Source organism: Abramis brama, assembly GCF_963993115.1.
Source record: "Abramis brama genome assembly, chromosome: 23".
Taxonomy (NCBI): domain Eukaryota; kingdom Metazoa; phylum Chordata; class Actinopteri; order Cypriniformes; family Leuciscidae; genus Abramis; species Abramis brama.
This window is the reverse complement of record NC_139985.1, coordinates 18091917-18109366: the sequence shown is the minus strand read 5'-3', so window position 1 is coordinate 18109366 and position 17450 is coordinate 18091917. Positions and strand designations below refer to the sequence as shown.

At 38.5% G+C, this 17450-nt stretch overlaps 2 protein-coding genes across 2 annotated transcripts; one reads left to right on the top strand and one right to left on the bottom strand.

Annotated features, from left to right (window-relative positions):
* The first annotated feature begins 6705 nt into the window (after positions 1-6705).
* Positions 6706-9946, top strand: krt15 (keratin 15). The gene is made up of 7 exons (XM_084100453.1): positions 6706-7798; positions 8097-8179; positions 8269-8425; positions 8609-8770; positions 8882-9007; positions 9393-9613; positions 9732-9946. Exons 1-7 carry the CDS (start codon positions 7289-7291, stop codon positions 9847-9849), a joined length of 1377 nt encoding a protein of 458 aa, XP_083956579.1. The 5' UTR covers positions 6706-7288; the 3' UTR covers positions 9850-9946.
* On the bottom strand, positions 9638-16554 carry krt98 (keratin 98). The gene is made up of 7 exons (XM_084100457.1): positions 16093-16554; positions 14702-14784; positions 14462-14618; positions 12288-12449; positions 11446-11571; positions 10616-10842; positions 9638-10381 (listed from the first exon to the last, which is right to left on the bottom strand). Exons 1-7 carry the CDS (start codon positions 16417-16419, stop codon positions 10300-10302), a joined length of 1164 nt encoding a protein of 387 aa, XP_083956583.1. The 5' UTR covers positions 16420-16554; the 3' UTR covers positions 9638-10299.
* Between the last annotated feature and the right edge of the window lie 896 nt (positions 16555-17450).

The window sequence follows — 17450 nt, the reverse complement described above, 5'->3', positions numbered from 1 at the left end:
ATAACAAGGTGTCTGTGACATCTCCCCAAGAGTAATAAAACCAGGCCTCTGGTTGCCATGGTTTTATGACTTAAAAGAATGCAGAGCTCATTTGAAGTCATTTGAATCAGGTCATAGGAAAGACCCATAGCCCTTAAAACAGACTTTCCTGCATTCATTTATAGACAAACTGATATACTCTATAAATTAACTCTATAAATTAACGTGCATCCCAGGACATGTGTGTATGTGTTATTACAACCCGATCTAACGGCAATTCGTACAAATTTTACGAGGTGGCTAATTCGTGTGAATTCATAAGACCTCACTCATATGATTTTTGCTAAATCGTACATATTTTACGAGTTGCCCAATTCCTAAGAATTCGAATGAATGACCTACCCCTGACCCTGCCCCTAAACTTACCCATCACGTGGGTTTAGACAAATCGTACGAATTCGTACAAATTGGTTGTGAGATAGCGTTGTTTATTACTGTCTTGTACGGTGTCTTATTGCATTTTCGTTCTATGCATGCTTCATGATAGGATTATGAAATAATGTACTCTATTCCTACTCCGTCGAATAATCACGCGAGACATGTACAATCATGCATCCCATTTCCAAATGTGGTCACACATTCTTTTAAAGTGCTTTTGCCTATGTATCAATCCTGTAATGAATGTTTCATTATTGTTCGATAAATTAAGGTCGCATATGTATCATTCTGGGTATCTACAAGCTGGTATGAGCTGCATGATCGTGTATATCATATGTTGATACCTGTGCAACATATTAGTATTACAAGAATCTTTAATAGTTTCTTCATCTGCAACCAATCCAGTTACATTTGCAAACGATATGCTTGAGACAAAGGATTGTAAAACCTTCCTTTCGAAAGCTTAAGTACGATTGGTATCTTCAGGTTGCTGTCCTGCATGGCCTCACCAGGCCCCAGATCAGCAGGCCTTGACTAACAACCAGCTTATGTTCTCATTCAGGAAAGAAAGGACTCTCTCAACCACAACAGAGTCAAGGACATCATTGCTAGTTCATCACAATTTCTTAATTCAATGCAGAAGTCAATCGAACTCCAACCACATGACTCACAGAACCAATGAGATCTTCTTCAAAGGTGTCACACACTGCTTCCACTGCAAAGGAAATGCAAGTATCGCACATTTTAAACAGAGGTTAACCTCTTAATAAGGTGCTTTGAAAGAAGAAAGCTGATGGTTCTTTTCATAGCTAAATTAATAGTTTCCATAGTTTCATTCTCCTGTTCCATTTCCGGTTTCATTCTGTCACTTACCGTTTTACCCATGTATGTATGTATGTATGATTGTGTGTATGTGTGTTTAGATTAGTTGTGTTTGTGATTTAGTTAATAAAACTTGTGCACAATACGTATTTGGTTCTGATTCTCTGCTTGCAACAAAGTCAATTTAACGATTTATTACCTTGTGATGCGCTCTAAGCACTGTACATGCTAAGAAAGAATTATTTTTATTTAAAATAATTATTTAAAATACCCTTTTCTTAGAATCAATGAGTAATCAAAAGTGTTCTCTGGATGAACTGATTAATTGATTGTAATATTAATTTAGCTACATCAGGTTAATCCGATTAACAAATATTCATCCGATTCCAAATATTCATAATTAATCATAACAAGTTATGATTTATTATTAATATTTCCCCCTTTGAGCTAATTTGTTACAAGGTCCTGTTACAAGGACAAGATCTGTGATAAGGTCGGTGCCAATGGCCTCGTGGTCAGTGTGCCGACATATAGCGCCTTTGCGCTCGGGCGGCCCGAGTTGGAGTCCCGGCTCGTGGACCTTTCCCGATCCCATCCCCCGTCTCTCTCCCACCTCGTTTCCTGTCATCTCTCTACTGTCCTGTCACAATAAAAGGAAAATCACCAAAAAAACAATATACAAAAAAAGATCTGTGATAAGATCTGTGCTGGTCTCCATAGCACACAAAGGACATGAGGGAGAGGTAAGAACCAAACAACCCCTTTGTGATCTCTATTGGTGGCCAGGGTAGGGTTGCACCAGCCGTTCGTAAGTTCTTTCTTAAATTGGAACGTAAAGTCCACACTAGAGGCTTAGTAACTAGGCTACTAGCTAGTTTGTAACTAACTATGAACTTTATTCCGTTGCACCATTTGTTTGTAAGGCAAAACGTAGCTAGTAGGTCGTAAGCTCTCCGTAAAGTAATACGTTGTCGCATAATATGACGTTTAGCCTCGATGATCCAATAGCAGCCTTCAAATACGTGAGCAGATGTTGTGTTAAAATGGCGTGAATTTCAGTTTATCCTTTATTCTTTTGCCTCACGTTACTAACGGTAAAAATAAGTTTCCATTAAATACGATACTTGATCATGAATAGCATAAGTGTTTTTATATGTAAATAACATTCAGAAACTGTATTTGAAATGAAATGAATAAGGATCAATAAATAAATATTGATACAAAAAACATAAGAAATTACATTTATTGATTATGACTGATATTTGACATGCACAACATGGACCAATGCACACAGCGGCGCGCTGTTTAGGAAAGGTTCGTGTTAAAGATAGCCGCTAACAAGGTAATCTTTTCACATAATGTTCTCTCTCTTAAAATGTAAGCGAGTGTAAATGTCAGCATAAATAATCATATACAGTGAGGAAAATAAGTATTTGAACACCCTGCTATTTTGCAAGTTCTCCCACTTGGAAATCATGGAGGGGTCTGAAATTGTCATCGTAGGTGCATGTCCACTGTGAGAGACATAATCTAAAAAAAAAAATCCAGAAATCACAATATATGATTTTTTAACTATTTATTTGTATGATACAGCTGCAAATAAGTATTTGAACACCTGTGTATCAGCTAGAATTCTGACCCTCAAAGACCTGTTAGTCTGCCTTTAAAATGTCCACCTCCACTCCATTTATTATCCTAAATTAGATGCACCTGTTTGAGGTCTTTAGCTGCATAAAGACACCTGTCCACCCCATACAATCAGTAAGAATCCAACTACTAACATGGCCAAGACCAAAGAGCTGTCCAAAGACACTAGAGACAAAATTGTACACCTCCACAAGGCTGGAAAGGGCTACGGGGAAATTGCCAAGCAGCTTGGTGAAAAAAGGTTCACTGTTGGAGCAATCATTAGAAAATGGAAGAAGCTAAACATGACTGTCAATCTCCCTCGGACTGGGGCTCCATGCAAGATCTCACCTCGTGGGGTCTCAATGATCCTAAGAAAGGTGAGAAATCAGCCCAGAACTACACGGGAGGAGCTGGTCAATGACCTGAAAAGAGCTGGGACCACCGTTTCCAAGGTTACTGTTGGTAATACACTAAGACGTCATGGTTTGAAATCATGCATGGCACGGAAGGTTCCCCTGCTTAAACCAGCACATGTCAAGGCCCGTCTTAAGTTTGCCAATGACCATTTGGATGATCCAGAGGAGTCATGGGAGAAAGTCATGTGGTCAGATGAGACCTTTTTGGTCATAATTCCACTAAACGTGTTTGGAGGAAGAAGAATGATGAGTACCATCCCAAGAACACCATCCCTACTGTGAAGCATGGGGGTGGTAGCATCATGCTTTGGGGGTGTTTTTCTGCACATGGGACAGGGCGACTGCACTGTATTAAGGAGAGGATGACCGGGGCCATGTATTGCAAGATTTTGGGGAACAACCTCCTTCCCTCATTTAGAGCATTGAAGATGGGTCGAGGCTGGGTCTTCCAACATGACAATGACCCGAAGCACACAGCCAGGATAACCAAGGAGTGGCTCTGTAAGAAGCATATCAAGGTTCTGGCGTGGCCTAGCCAGTCTCCAGACCTAAACCCAATAGAGAATCTTTGGAGGGAGCTCTCAGCGACAGCCCAGAAACCTGACTGATCTAGAGAAGATCTGTGTGGAGGAGTGGGCCAAAATCCCTCCTGCAGTGTGTGCAAATCTGGTGAAAAACTACAGGAAAAGTTTGACCTCTGTAATTGCAAACAAAGGCTACTGTACCAAATATTAACATTGATTTTCTCAGGTGTTCAAATACTTATTTGCAGCTGTATCATACAAATAAATAGTTAAAAAATCATACATTGTGATTTCTGGATTTTTTTTTTTAGATTATGCCTCTCACAGTGGACATGCACCTACGATGACAATTTCAGACCCCTCCATGATTTCTAAGTGGGAGAACTTGCAAAATAGCAGGGTGTTCAAATACTTATTTTCCTCACTGTATGTGTAAAGAATTGAAGTCTGTCAGGTAAAAGCTTATTTATGCAGTTCAGTCTGTCTGATATTTTATTCCATCCGTTACTCCTGATCGGAGGCTGCCGTAAATATTTAGTTTATACGTAGAGTTATGCTTCAACTAAGTTTAATGGTGCAACGCAAAAATATTTAGAAGTGGGAAAGTCGTAACTTAGTGTCTATTTACATCAAAACTAGGCTAAGTTATAACTTACGCACAGCTGGTGCAACCGGCCCCAGGGGTGGATGCTGTCCATTCCTGCCATGTGTCAGCTCAATGACAGAACAGGATGTTCTGGTTGAAAGAACATCCTGATTCATGGCAGAAACCAGGGTTCATGGCAGAAAGTGGCTGTGGATATAGTTGGGCCATTTGACACTGCTAACATCTGACTGTAGGTTTTACATAACATTAACTGATTATTACAGCAAATGGCATGAGGTCTTGAAGGTGGTTGAAGGACCTTGTCACTTAGATCTGATGTGCTGTTCTGGATCTGATGTGTGGATGTGTCTGTGTTGTTGATGCAGCTCTGATGTAATATTCTGTTCTTAAAAAAGGTGGAAATGTTGTGTTCATGCGTGAACTGTATTGTGGCTACTATTTTGAAAAGGAAGTCTGAACTGTAATGTGTGTGGAGAACAGAAGTGAGTAAACAAGATGGATTAAGTATTATTATATTTAAATGTTTTTGCATTCATTTATAAAAAAGTTCTGAGAAACTTTAAATTTACTCTAAAGGGACATGTTGATGTAAAAACATGTTATATATATATATATATATATATATATATATATATATATATATATATATATATATATATTATATGAAAAAATATTTCAGTGTTTTTGCATTGTATTGCAAATATTTATGTTCCCCGAGAAACCAGTGCATCCACTGGCCAAACCAAGGTACTTTGCATTTGCTCACAAAGAACTCTTTTAAGTATAATTTTTCCTCCCATCTCATATTTTTCTCACACTCTGGGAAATGCAATACTTTTGTGAGAGAACATAAAAGTTTTGCATGTGAACGCAAAGTTTCTCTGAGGAACGCAAAAGTTTTGCAAAAGTTCCACCACTCTACCAGTGGACTACACAAAAATTCACACACTCCTTTTCCTATTTGGCTTGATGTTATGTAATGAGATTTAAAATGGTATCTTCGGGTAATGGCTTATTACAGAAGCCAGTATGAATCAAGTCTGTTACAATACTCTTACACCTGGGAAGAACTGTCAATAAAATCAGCCAAATTTGTATCTGTTTCTCTGTGGGTTATTATCACTGTGTACAAAGAAGATCATGTTCAGTTCCACACGTTTTATTTAAGCTATTCCACCCCAAAGCTGACATTACTATATAAACTTGAACATGTGATATGAAAACTATGTGAAAAAAGCATAAACACAACTAAGCCAAGTATACTTACAATACTAAATCTAAATCTCGATTAAAAGATTGAGTACAAGTATAGGCCAAATATACTTAGACTTTTCTGACAGTATAAGTCAAATATACTTAAGTGTGATTTTAGTATATTTCTGAGAAGTATATGTAAAAAGTAGACTGAAAGTATACTTTCTTTTTTGTTGTTGTTTTAAAGAAGTATAGCACACTTGAATAAACGTCTATTTTGTAAGGGTTGCTGCTTTTGTAGGCAGTATATTACCACAGTGAAAGTATGAGGCTGACTACTGTTAACTCATTAATAGATTAACTCTCGCATGTCATGCTCATAAAAGCGTGCACATAAATATTTCCTTTAAATCAAAAAGCTAGCAGCCTTGCAGTAACAAGGTGATCGTGTAATCCAAATTTTTTGGAATTTGTGATTTGAATAAAGCAGAGCTTGCAGGAAAGCAGGTAAGAGCTTGTTTGGAACCAACAGATGGATCAGATTTATCTTGCCATTCAGTATCTAATGAAATTCACATCATTCATCACCTTATAACCGCAGGCACATTCACTTAAAATTGATTAATTACTTGATACATACACTAGATCCGTGTTCAGTTATCCTTACTGCATTGTTTTCACTTGATTGTGTAATGACAGCTATACCCAAGTACAATGTAACCTTTGTAAATGCATTCAAACTAGCAATTACTCTTCTAATGTACTACTACTTCATGCGGCAGCCTTTTTAATGATGCTTCATTAACTGAAGATAGAACTGAATTAGTTGAATTTCATGGTCTTGCTTTCCAAAGCAAAGCTTCAGCCCTCAACTGAAAGTTTCTTATGCATACAAGAATTTTCCTGAAATAAAAGTAAAGCCTTCTGGAGTGGCGTATATCTGACTCATTTTTAAAGCTCTCAGAAAAATACTGTTACGCAAGACGAGCGGTACCATGCTAGCACGTCTCCAGATACCTCTTGAGTCATTTAAAAGTTCACTTTGGAAAATATTTTTCTCTCTCTCTCTATTTTTTTTGTTTTTTTTGTTCTGTTCATGTTTAAAAAGACAAAGGGAGGTCTGTTCTGGGGAAGCTGGCAGCATTCCACGTGCAAGAGACCATTTCACTGTGTGCTTTTAGCTTGCTGTTTATAAGTGTTTATCACATCCAGCACTCTGTTGTCCTGGAAACCCCGCTGGCAGGCGCAGGTCATCCTGTCAGCACACATGTTATGAAGCCTGTAACACAGGCTGTATGGCTGTAACATGAGATACTATGCAGACATGCATGGGAAAATCTCATCCCTCACATCAAAACAATCACGTCCTGTGAAAACATTGTCAAGTTATATAGGCATGCATATTTTGAGATATGTCTTGTCTTTTGCACACATCCCTGGGCTCTCAGAGATCATTCCAACAATGCATGTCATTTCACCTGCCAGATCCTCTGCCTCCGGGCATGTGTTGGGCGGAGAGTGAAGTTTTGAGTTCATGTTGTCCCCTCACCCCCTCCTCCATCTCTACCTCCACCCACCCCTTACCTCATCTCACAAACATATAAAAATCAATCAGCCTCGTCTGTGAACCACATTCCCTCTCCTTCCAGCAAAAAGATTCTCTCCTCCACTCGCCAGCAATGACATCCTTCAGCAGCCGTAGTTTTGTGTCTTCTGGAGGGGGCTTCGGTGGAGGCTCCATGCGGGGTGCATCTCTAGGACACATGTCTCAGTCTTCATCGATGGGCATCGGAGGCGGTGGCCGCTTAGGCGCCATGCGTGCTGGGAGCATGTATGGGGGTTCAGGAGGCCAAGGTGTCCGTATCTCCTCTGCGTCAAGCACCTTTTCAGCTGGTGGTGGCGGTGGAGCAGGTTATGGCTTTGGTGGTGGCGCTGGTGGTGGAGCAGGCTTTGGCTTTGGTGGTGGTGCTGGAGGGGGCAATATGGACCTCAACGTGACCGTCAATGAGAAAGCAACCATGCAGAACCTGAACGACCGTTTGGGATCTTACCTGGAGAAGGTGCGCACTTTGGAGAAGGCCAATGCAGATCTCGAACTGAAGATCAGACAGTTTCTGGAGAACAAAACCTCGCCTTCTGCAAGAGATTACTCTGCCTACTACGCCACAATCAACGACCTGCAGGATAAGGTACTGCTACTGTAAAACTTTACAACATCTCTTGCACAAGAAATGCATTATTTCATAGCTGCAGGATGATGGGTGTGGTCATGTCCTCATTGAGTTTTCCGCATGTCAAAATGAAACAAAGCCATTCGAGTGCATTGTACAGATGTGTATGTCACGGTTGCTTCCCAAAATTTAGCATAAAAGTGCACAATTACATGGGTGTTTCAGACAGTATTTGCATTTTGTGTCTATTTGGAAGCTAAATGTACTGTGCATTTGCAAAAACCTAATTGTTTGAATCCTCTCTTGTCTCTGACAGATCCAAGATGCCACCCGTGTCAATGGAGGAGTCTACCTTGGCATTGATAACGCAAAATTAGCCGCTGACGACTTCAAGACCAAGTAAATCCAAGCCTACAGTTTATGAAACTTCTTTTGCTCTTACTTTGGTGAAAAGTTGCTAATAATCTTCTCTGGTTTGACCCATTCAGGTATGAGAATGAGTTGGGCATGCGTCAGTCTGTGGAAGCAGATATTGCTGGGCTGAAGAGACTCCTGGATGAGCTGACATTGTCAAGATCTGACCTGGAGATGCAGATTGAGGGCTTAAAGGAGGAAATTATCTTCCTCAAGAAGAACCATGAGGAGGTAAACCACTGAAAAACCTGTCCAAATCAATCTTTTGATCTGCCAAAACAGACATGCTCCTTTGACCTTGCCATGAAATGAACTAACAAGGCAGTCAAATGTGGGGCTGAGAAGCACTGTAAATCTGAATGTGCCTCAGGGGCCATATATATAAATTATCTTGAATTCTTCTTCTCTTTGTAGGAACTGGCAGCCATGCGCTCTCAAATGACTGGTTCAGTGAACGTGGAGGTGGACGCGGCTCCTCAGGAAGATCTGAGCCGTGTGATGGCTGAGATCCGTGAGCAGTACGAGGGTGTCGCTGCCAAAAACCGACGTGAACTAGAGTCCTGGTTCAAAACCAAGGTAGAAGAGGGCAAATAAATCTGTTTTTTTTCTGAACTAGCCAAAACTAGAACAACCAAGTTTTATTCTTTAGAGATGCTTGACTAAACTCTGAATGTTATTTATCTGCAGTCAGAGACGGTGATTAAGGAGGTTGAGGCCAATACAGAGACCCTACAAATATCCAAGTCTGAAATCACAGAGCTTCGACGCACCCTTCAGGGCCTGGAGATCGAGTTACAATCTGAACTCAGTAAAGTAAGTGTGTGCGAGTGTGTTGGGATATATCTATAGCAATATGGTAATGGATGCTGAAATAAACATTTTAAACCATTCTAAGCAGGTCTTAGCTGCATGGTTTAAGCTACATTGGGCAAACTGGTCTCCCAGCATTGGCCAAGCCTGGCCAAGAAAGTGTTCTGTTTGTTTAGTAGGCAGCCAGGTCGACAAGTGCCCAAAACCCCTCTGAAACCCGCAAATCAGATAATCTTGACCATTCAGGGAGACCTGAAAATAATGTCAATTCCATCTTTTGCTGGTTCATACAGTTTTTCGTCAAGTTGAACGTCTACCATTTTTTACCAAACATACATATTCCACTCTACACTAATAAACACTCAGCACCTCCACTCTTATTTTACAGAAAGGGTCTCTTGAGGGAACTCTTAGGGACACAGAATCTCGGTACTCCATGCAGCTGACTCAACTGCAGGCTCACGTAACAAGTTTGGAGGAGCAGATTGTTCATCTCAGAGCTGACACAGACAGACAGTCTCAAGATTACAAAATGCTGTTGGACATCAAGGCCCGACTGGAGATGGAAATCGCTGAGTATAGGAGACTGATGGATGGAGAAGCAAGCAGGTAGGAGGTGGCGGAAGATTGATAGTGATACTGTAAAATGAGTGTGTGTTTGTCATTGGGTTTTTATTATTTCTGAGGAACATGCATCAACATATTCTCTCTTTGCCACCATTACTAGTTTCAGTGGAGGAGGAGGAGGAGGAAGCAGCAGCAGCAGCTCTACCAAAACCGTCATGGTGAAGACCATTGTTGAAGACATTGTTGATGGCAAAGTGGTGTCATCTACTACAAAATAAACACCAAATACCATCAAAGACTGCCCATCTACACCTGTCTTCAGGCCTTGTGCTGCATGTACTATTGTTAAGAATAAAATCATTGATGGAGCAGAAACACGACTGTGATTTGTCTCATGTTAAATCTCTTTACTGTTTTAATTCAATATGAAATTATTGTTTCTTGATCCCTATTTTATTTCTGAAAAGATTATGATACATTTTGAGATTTGTGGATGCTTGCAGTACATCAGGCATATTTGATTGTCATTTAACACTGGGAAACAAAGAGCCGAAAGAGTTTGCACAGGAAAAAATAAAATACATTCATATAATCACGTTCACAATCTAAGGTAAACTTCCAAATTCTTCATTAATTGTGTAATTGTGCATTACAGTAAGGCATTATAAGACATGTGACGTTTACAGTTGAAGTCAATGTGTTTTTGAGCAGATTAGTCATTTTTCTCATTAATATCCAAGGTCTCGGTGCTCTCTACAACCTTCCCATTCACAACAGTTTCCACCACTGTGGTCATTTTGGTGACAACTTCTAAAAACAGACAGTGAGAGTCAGTTAGCAGTGCACTACAAAGCTTCATGCAATACATTTATACAAAAAAAATTATAATTTATGTAAAATAGTCACTTACTGTGGGACTCTCTGTAAAAACAAGAGAGAGAGAGAGAGAGAGAGAGAGAGAGATGGTGTCATTAAAGCTTTCTAACTTCTAAATCAGTCTATGCACTAAATCACAAGATATCAAAATTAAGAAATGAATTCCACAAGCAGCACCTTTCATCTCCATCCAGCAGTCTCCTGTACTCAGCGATCTCACGCACCAATCTGCTCTTTATGTCCAGCAACGTTTCGTAGTCTTGTTTGTTGTTGCCAATATTAGCATGAAATTGACTAAGCTGGTCCTCCAGGCCTGTGACAGTGACCTGAAGCCTAGCCAACTGGTCCCCGTAACGGGCCTGTGTGCCCTCCAGTTCCCCGACAAGAGCTGACCTCTGTGGATAGTCATATATAAATTTATATATAAATAATTAAATATATAATACCATTAAATACATCATATATTTGATATATTATGTTATATTAAATTATATTATATTATGTTGTATTTTATTATTATATTATATTAGCCTATATTATATTATATTATATATTTGTATTTTATATACTATTATGCATAATATATTTATATATATATATTTATAAATTATTTAATTATATTTATTTTGCTGTGCACACACAGTGATTGATGTTATTAGGGCAGAATTATATACAAACAGTGCTAATACACTTTTGAGACGGTATCTTCTATTTAAACAGTCTATCTTTTGTTCTTCTAAATGTGTAAGCATAGGAAATTACAGGACATTTCCCCTGACTGCTCTTAAAGTCTTAAAGCTGGCAGAGTGCTGGTTGGTGAACTAGAGGGGGAGAGGCTGGAGCTCAAGGAAAAAAAAAAAGAAAAAAAACAGCCTGGCACACATGTTCTGCCTAGACATGTTGCCACAGAACTTTTTCTGCAGTGCTTCTTCATTTTAAACTACAACTCAGTTTTTTGCTATAAAAATTAATGTGTTTGTAAGGGTGTGTAGGTTTACCGTGCTCTGATGGGTCTGCAGTTCTATCTGTAATCTTTGGAAGGAGCTTGTCAACTCCTTCAGCTCTGTTCTGCTGTTCTGAAGCTCTTCATTATGTGTGACCACCTCCTGTTGCACTGTGGTGATCTGTAGTTAACACCAACAAAATCAACAACTAGACATCACACGCATCCTAGCATCCCACTATGAAATAATATTTTATTCTTTTAATGGTATAGTTCACCCAAAAATGAAAATTCTGTCATCATTTACTCACCATCAAGTTGTTCCAAACCTGTGTGAATTTTTTTCTTTTGCTGAACACAAAAGAAGATATTTTGAATAATGTCGGTATACAAACAGTTGATGGGCCCTATTGACTTCCATAGTATTTTTTTTCCACACTATGGAAGTCATTGGGGCCAACCAAATCAACTGTTTGGTTACCCATATTCTTCAAAATAACTTATTTTGGGTTCAGCAGAAGAAAGAAATTCTTATTTCATTGAAGAAAAAAGAATAATTCATTTTTGGGTGAACTATCCTTTTAATCACAGATGAGCTATGCGATTAAAACTGAAATCAGTTATTTTGTGTCAAAATTAAAGTATTTAAAGGATTAAAATTATGCCCTTTTTCCTAATAAGAAGTCATTTAAAGTCATTATGACCTGCTAAATATGTAATCTACATTGTAATTTGAATGCATACCAAATAAGATTATTTCCTTGGAATTGTAGTTGAGTAAAAGTGCAGGTATTCAGTTTTTATAGTCATCAAGCATGGTACAATTCCCCCAAAATAATAATTAATCATAATAATGAATTTACTCAAGAACAAATGCATTTGTGGTTTTAACTTCACCTTGCTTTCATACCAGGACTCCAGCTCCTGACGGTTTTTCTCAGTCATGGTCTCATAGTGTAGTCTGATCTCGTCGATGGCCTGGTTCAGGTCCATAGAGGGCGCTGCATCCACACAAACGTTCACCTGAACTCCAACCTCGACACCAGCCTGGGACATCTCCTGTGAAAACACATATCAAACAGTATGTGATCTGGCACAGAGACAGAGATGGATTGTATTATGATGCAGACATGGTATTAATTAATTAATAGATTTAATGGGAATAAAAAAAAGTGGGAGTGGTGGGTTAAGCCTAGTCTTTTAATCCCAAACATGTCTGAGCGATTTCAGGAGAAAGTGTAGTTTTCCCTTGTTGATTCTGTTTATTACAAAATAATTTTACCAGTTAGGATGTTTTAAAAGAGTTTTTTAGGTTTATATGTGCGCCTAGTTGTGTTTATACATGAATGATGACCTTTCGTAGACCCAGAAGAGGCCTAGTGAGATTACTGTTTAGTTTAAAATGATGTAATGGCACGGAAAATCCCCAGCAGAGCTGGCAGCAGAAGAACTAGAGGAAAAAAGAAAAATTGAAGGAAGGAAGGAACACTCTTAAATGACCCTGTGTGTTTTGGTGTGGAAACTGCGATCTCTAAAATGAATGCTTACGCATAGTGACCTAACCTCTCATTTTCATAATGTGCCTTTCAATTGTTTTTAAGCAAAAGATATCAAAATAAAATACTTTAAACAGACTTTCTTTCCATCTAGATAAAGTTTAGAAAACTTGTACATGAAATGTTGAAAAGTTTGGGATCACTATGATTTTAAAATCGATGACAACAAAGACATTTTTGTAATTTTACAAAAATACTTCTATTTCAAATAAACGCTGTTCTTTCAATTTTATGTTTATCAAAAAAATCCTTTAAAGAAAAACCACTATAGCCTATCATGGTTTCCACAAGCAGCACAACCATTTTCAGCTGTGATAATAATCATAATAATAATAAAGGTTTCTTGAGTACAAAAATAAACATCTTCTAAAAATTCATCTTTGTCATTACAGGGAATAAAATAAAATAAAATAGAAATAAAATAATTTTACAATTTACTGTATTTGTGATAAAAAAGCAGCATGGCTGAACATGAGAAACTTCCTGGAAACGTATCACTTTTTATATATATTAACTGTATATGGTATTTGAAGTGTGTGTGTCACTTTTCAATATGAGGTAATTTTATATTTGGATATCAGTTCCAGCCCTTCCACAGGTTTTAGCTGCCCTGTGTTCAGTGTGTACCAGGGTGTGTACCCGTCTGTTTGTGGGAAGGTTGGAATGTGAGGAGTGGTGGAATCTCACACTGAGAGAAGATCCATGTCTTTACTTTTGAATTAAATGGGCCTTTCAGGAATGAACCCGTATATGAAACAGAATCCTTATATGTTTCCATATTGACTTACAAATCTTGGCACAGAGCAGCACAATGGTCTTAGAGACGGTCCTCTTGCAGAAACTGAGTATGTTGTCTATGGGGTGTTTACACCTGCCGCGATTTGCAGCAACAAAACGACTGAAAATGCTGTGCAGTATTGGTAGCAGTTCAAAATGCATCACCTTATGCAATATCTTCTTCTAGATATAAAAATAGTAATTCATTTGTAGCAGTGGTAGCTAGGCTATAGTAGTAATTAGGATAAATCATGGTGGTGAAGTAGTGTAACTTGTATATGCTAAGCTAGCAGGCTAATCAGCTAGCCATATGCAGGGTAACCGGTTAGCTTGCAAGCTATGCTTTATTTGGTCTTAATCACACCCCCATACCACATAACCACCATGGTGATATTTACTGTATACAGTTCAGTGGAAATGTTGGGCTTATATAACAGCTTTGAACAGCTTAAAACAGGAATCAATTTGTGGGTGGAATATCTGAATGGCCAGTCTCATGGGCAAAGCCCTGAATAGAAATCCTGTCATGGATATATCATTGCTGTTTACAAGCTAGAATGTGCTGCTTTAGAATATAATAATACACTATGGAACGGAACACCAATCGACTGTGTTCTGTCCATTTTAATTAAATGAAATAAGAATTTTTACAAAAATAAGTGGCAGAACAGGCATAACCCAACTGAAGATTCTTCAATGAGACAGGTTAAGATGGGAAATGTGTGTCATCTATTGTACCTCCTCATGGTTTCTATTCAGCATGATGAGCTCCTCCTTCAGAGCCTCAATCTGCATCTCCAGATCCGACCGACTCAAGCTAAACTCATCCAGAATTTTCCTCAGATTGGCGATGTCAGCATCCATGGCCCTTCTCATAGCGAGCTCATTCTCATACCTGAGGCGATGGTTCACAAAATTAAAAGCCAGTAAATGACCAATTAAATCAATCATTCGCAAGATGTCAATTTAGTTTCTCACTTTAGTTTGAAGTCTTCAGCAGCCAGTTTGGCATTGTCCACAGCCAGGACGATTGAGGCATTGTCTACGGAAATTGTTTGAATCTGCCATTTAAAAAAAAAGGTATTATACAGATGATTACACAAATAGAAGGTGTCAAAGATGTCAGTCTTTTAAGAAGGTTGCAGAAAATACGCCCCCAGAACACTGAATTCCAAACGAGAAGAAAAAACAGACTAGTCTAATTGCACAATAAACAGCCTGGCACCTGGAGTCATTTTATTTTTAAAACTAGTTTTTGGTATCTGTGGAATTCAGTACAACCACAGCATGTGGAACAAAAGCCAAATATGACAACAAAATGTGTTCAATCTTTTTCAGCAGGACCACTTCGCCAAGTATACAAATGTATTACAATTATAGCATACAGTTAGTGTTGGCGGTATGGTTCTGTTCTGGGCAAAACTGAGAGCAGCAAGTCAAACCCCCCTGGGGTACAGAACAGTATATGCATACATAATTACAATTCTCAATTACATGAGTTGTGGAAATACAAATACATGATAGAAAATGCTTGCAATGTAGTGACTTGTACAGAAAAACAAAATAAAAAGCCAGATTGATTAAAGGTTCGGTTGGGTGGAGTTGGGGGAGGGAGTTTGAAAAAAACTTAATATATAACTTATACTCCACAAATCCCCTACAAATTATAAAAAGCGTAGCCATTCATCAAAAGTGCTGAGATGATATTTTGTGCCATCCATTATGGCCAGGAGAAAAAAATTCTTGTCATCGTATTGTGGATCTGATCCCATGTTACCCTAATTTTACCCTAACATGACAACGTTGCATTCCATGATTTTGCTTTTACGCACGTCTTTCAAAATAAAAGTTTCGCATCAATAAACATAGAATTAAGTTTGTTGTTGTTGTTTCTTTGACTACTCACTCCGTGACCACTTAAAACTTGCGTGCGACCTACCAGTTGAGAAACACTGGTCTAGATCCCATCACACCCACAACCCTAACCCTGACCCTGACTTGTCAATTAGTCTTAATAATGAACATTTTAGTAATTGTAATAATGTTATCTATATATTTTTTTTAGGTTCCTATTTAGCTTTAATTTATTTTTATTTCAGTTTTAGGTTTACATTTACATTCATTCATTTAGCAGACGCTTTTATCCAAAGTGACTTACAAATGAGAACAATAGAAGCAGTTAAACTGCAATTTAGCAATTTGAATAGGCCTACTTCAACTTAAAATTCAGACATTTTTTAAGTTTGAGTTCTTAATATTTATTATTGTATATTATATCACTAATGCCATGTCTGCATCCATTATCATGTCTCAAATAGCATGTCAGGTGATCCACTCTGACCCTGAGATCCCCACTCCACTCAACTCACCTCGTTTCTCAGGTCCTTGATGGTGTCCTGGAAACTGGAGTGGTCGAATGTGACATCAGTGCGACTGTCATACCATTCCCTGATGTTATGTTCCAGATCAGCGTTGGCCTTCTCCAGTGAGCGCACCTTCTCTAGGTAAGAGGCCAGGCGGTTATTCAAATTCTGCATGGTGGCCTTCTCGTCACCGGACGAGTCTAAAGCATCACCCAGGTTGAAACTCCTTGGAGAAGAGTAAAGAAACCCAGCAGGGGACGAGGATATCCGGGTTCCTCGACCACCGGCACCTCCATAAACACTGGTGGTTCTGGAATTAGAGGGGAAAGACATAGTTCTGTCCTAGACAAGGTCTCAAATGTAGAAGTAGAGGACAAGACACAAAAGTAAATGCTTGGCTGTGACTTTGTCAGATTCAAAGAAATCTTTAAATACTTGCCCCTGACGGGGGAGGGGAGAGGACATTCATTTCCAATGAACAGGTGAGCAGTTAAATTGCCCTCTAGAACCTGAGCATCAACATTTTTTGTGCTGTTTAAAGTCAAAATGTGACATTTCCTGTCCTGGACCGAATGATCAAGGATTCTTATCATAACATTTCCTCTGAAAACCAAATGCGTATCTAAAATAAACACACTCAGTTGTAGGGAATCAAATGATAGAACTGGAGGGGCAATACAAAATTATCAGAGGCAAATTTTACACACCCTGTATTTAAATCTTTATGAGCACTTTGAAATGACAAGAATAATAAGAATAGTGTATAATATTTATTAATAATTGTGCTCATTGTCGAGTTGAATAAACACCTTTCCTCTTAACACTAAAAAACATAAAAAATAATATTTACACATATTTAGGCAGGCCATATTTATGCACAATTTTTTTACACTGACAGATATGGTGTTCGTCTTGGACTTACTGGCGCCTAGTGGTGTGGATGTATCAAGTAAAATCATGTTTTTGGTTACCAATGCCAAATTTTATGGAATCAAGATTTTATGACAGTATCTTCATAAAATGACAAACTTTATGTAAAAACAGAAAGTATGTTACACCCACAAGGATTTTGTCTTGGAGCTTCCAGTGCAGAAGAAAGTACAGACATAGAGCAGACATACAAATTAGGCAATTAAACACATTAAAGGAGCTGTATGTAAGAAATGTATTTCAATTAATCATAAAATGGCCCTGATATGTCACTAGACATTAATAAATCATGTTCATTTCAAATACTTATATCACTGACAACAGTAGTCCGGCCAGGATATTGTCATTTAAAAAGTGAAGTTGCAGCCCTCAACTGATGTTGATGTTGTCATCTTGTGTTTTGGCCTGAAGCGCCACCCTCCACCTATCTACCA

Bases quoted from the DNA above. Each gene is read 5' to 3' on its own strand.
- krt15 (XM_084100453.1), top strand. From the start codon at position 7,289: ATGACATCCTTCAGCAGCCGTAGTTTTGTGTCTTCTGGAGGGGGCTTC. The intron at 7,799-8,096 runs GTACTGCTACTG...TGTCTCTGACAG, and splicing joins TCAACGACCTGCAGGATAAG to ATCCAAGATGCCACCCGTGT. The intron at 8,771-8,881 runs GTAGAAGAGGGC...ATTTATCTGCAG, and splicing joins AGTCCTGGTTCAAAACCAAG to TCAGAGACGGTGATTAAGGA.
- krt98 (XM_084100457.1), bottom strand. From the start codon at position 16,419: ATGTCTTTCCCCTCTAATTCCAGAACCACCAGTGTTTATGGAGGTGCC. The intron at 10,843-11,445 runs GTAAACCTACAC...GACTATCCACAG, and splicing joins TGCAGACCCATCAGAGCACG to AGGTCAGCTCTTGTCGGGGA. The intron at 10,382-10,615 runs GTGGAATTCATT...GTCTGTTTTTAG, and splicing joins GGAGATGAAAGGTGCTGCTT to AAGTTGTCACCAAAATGACC.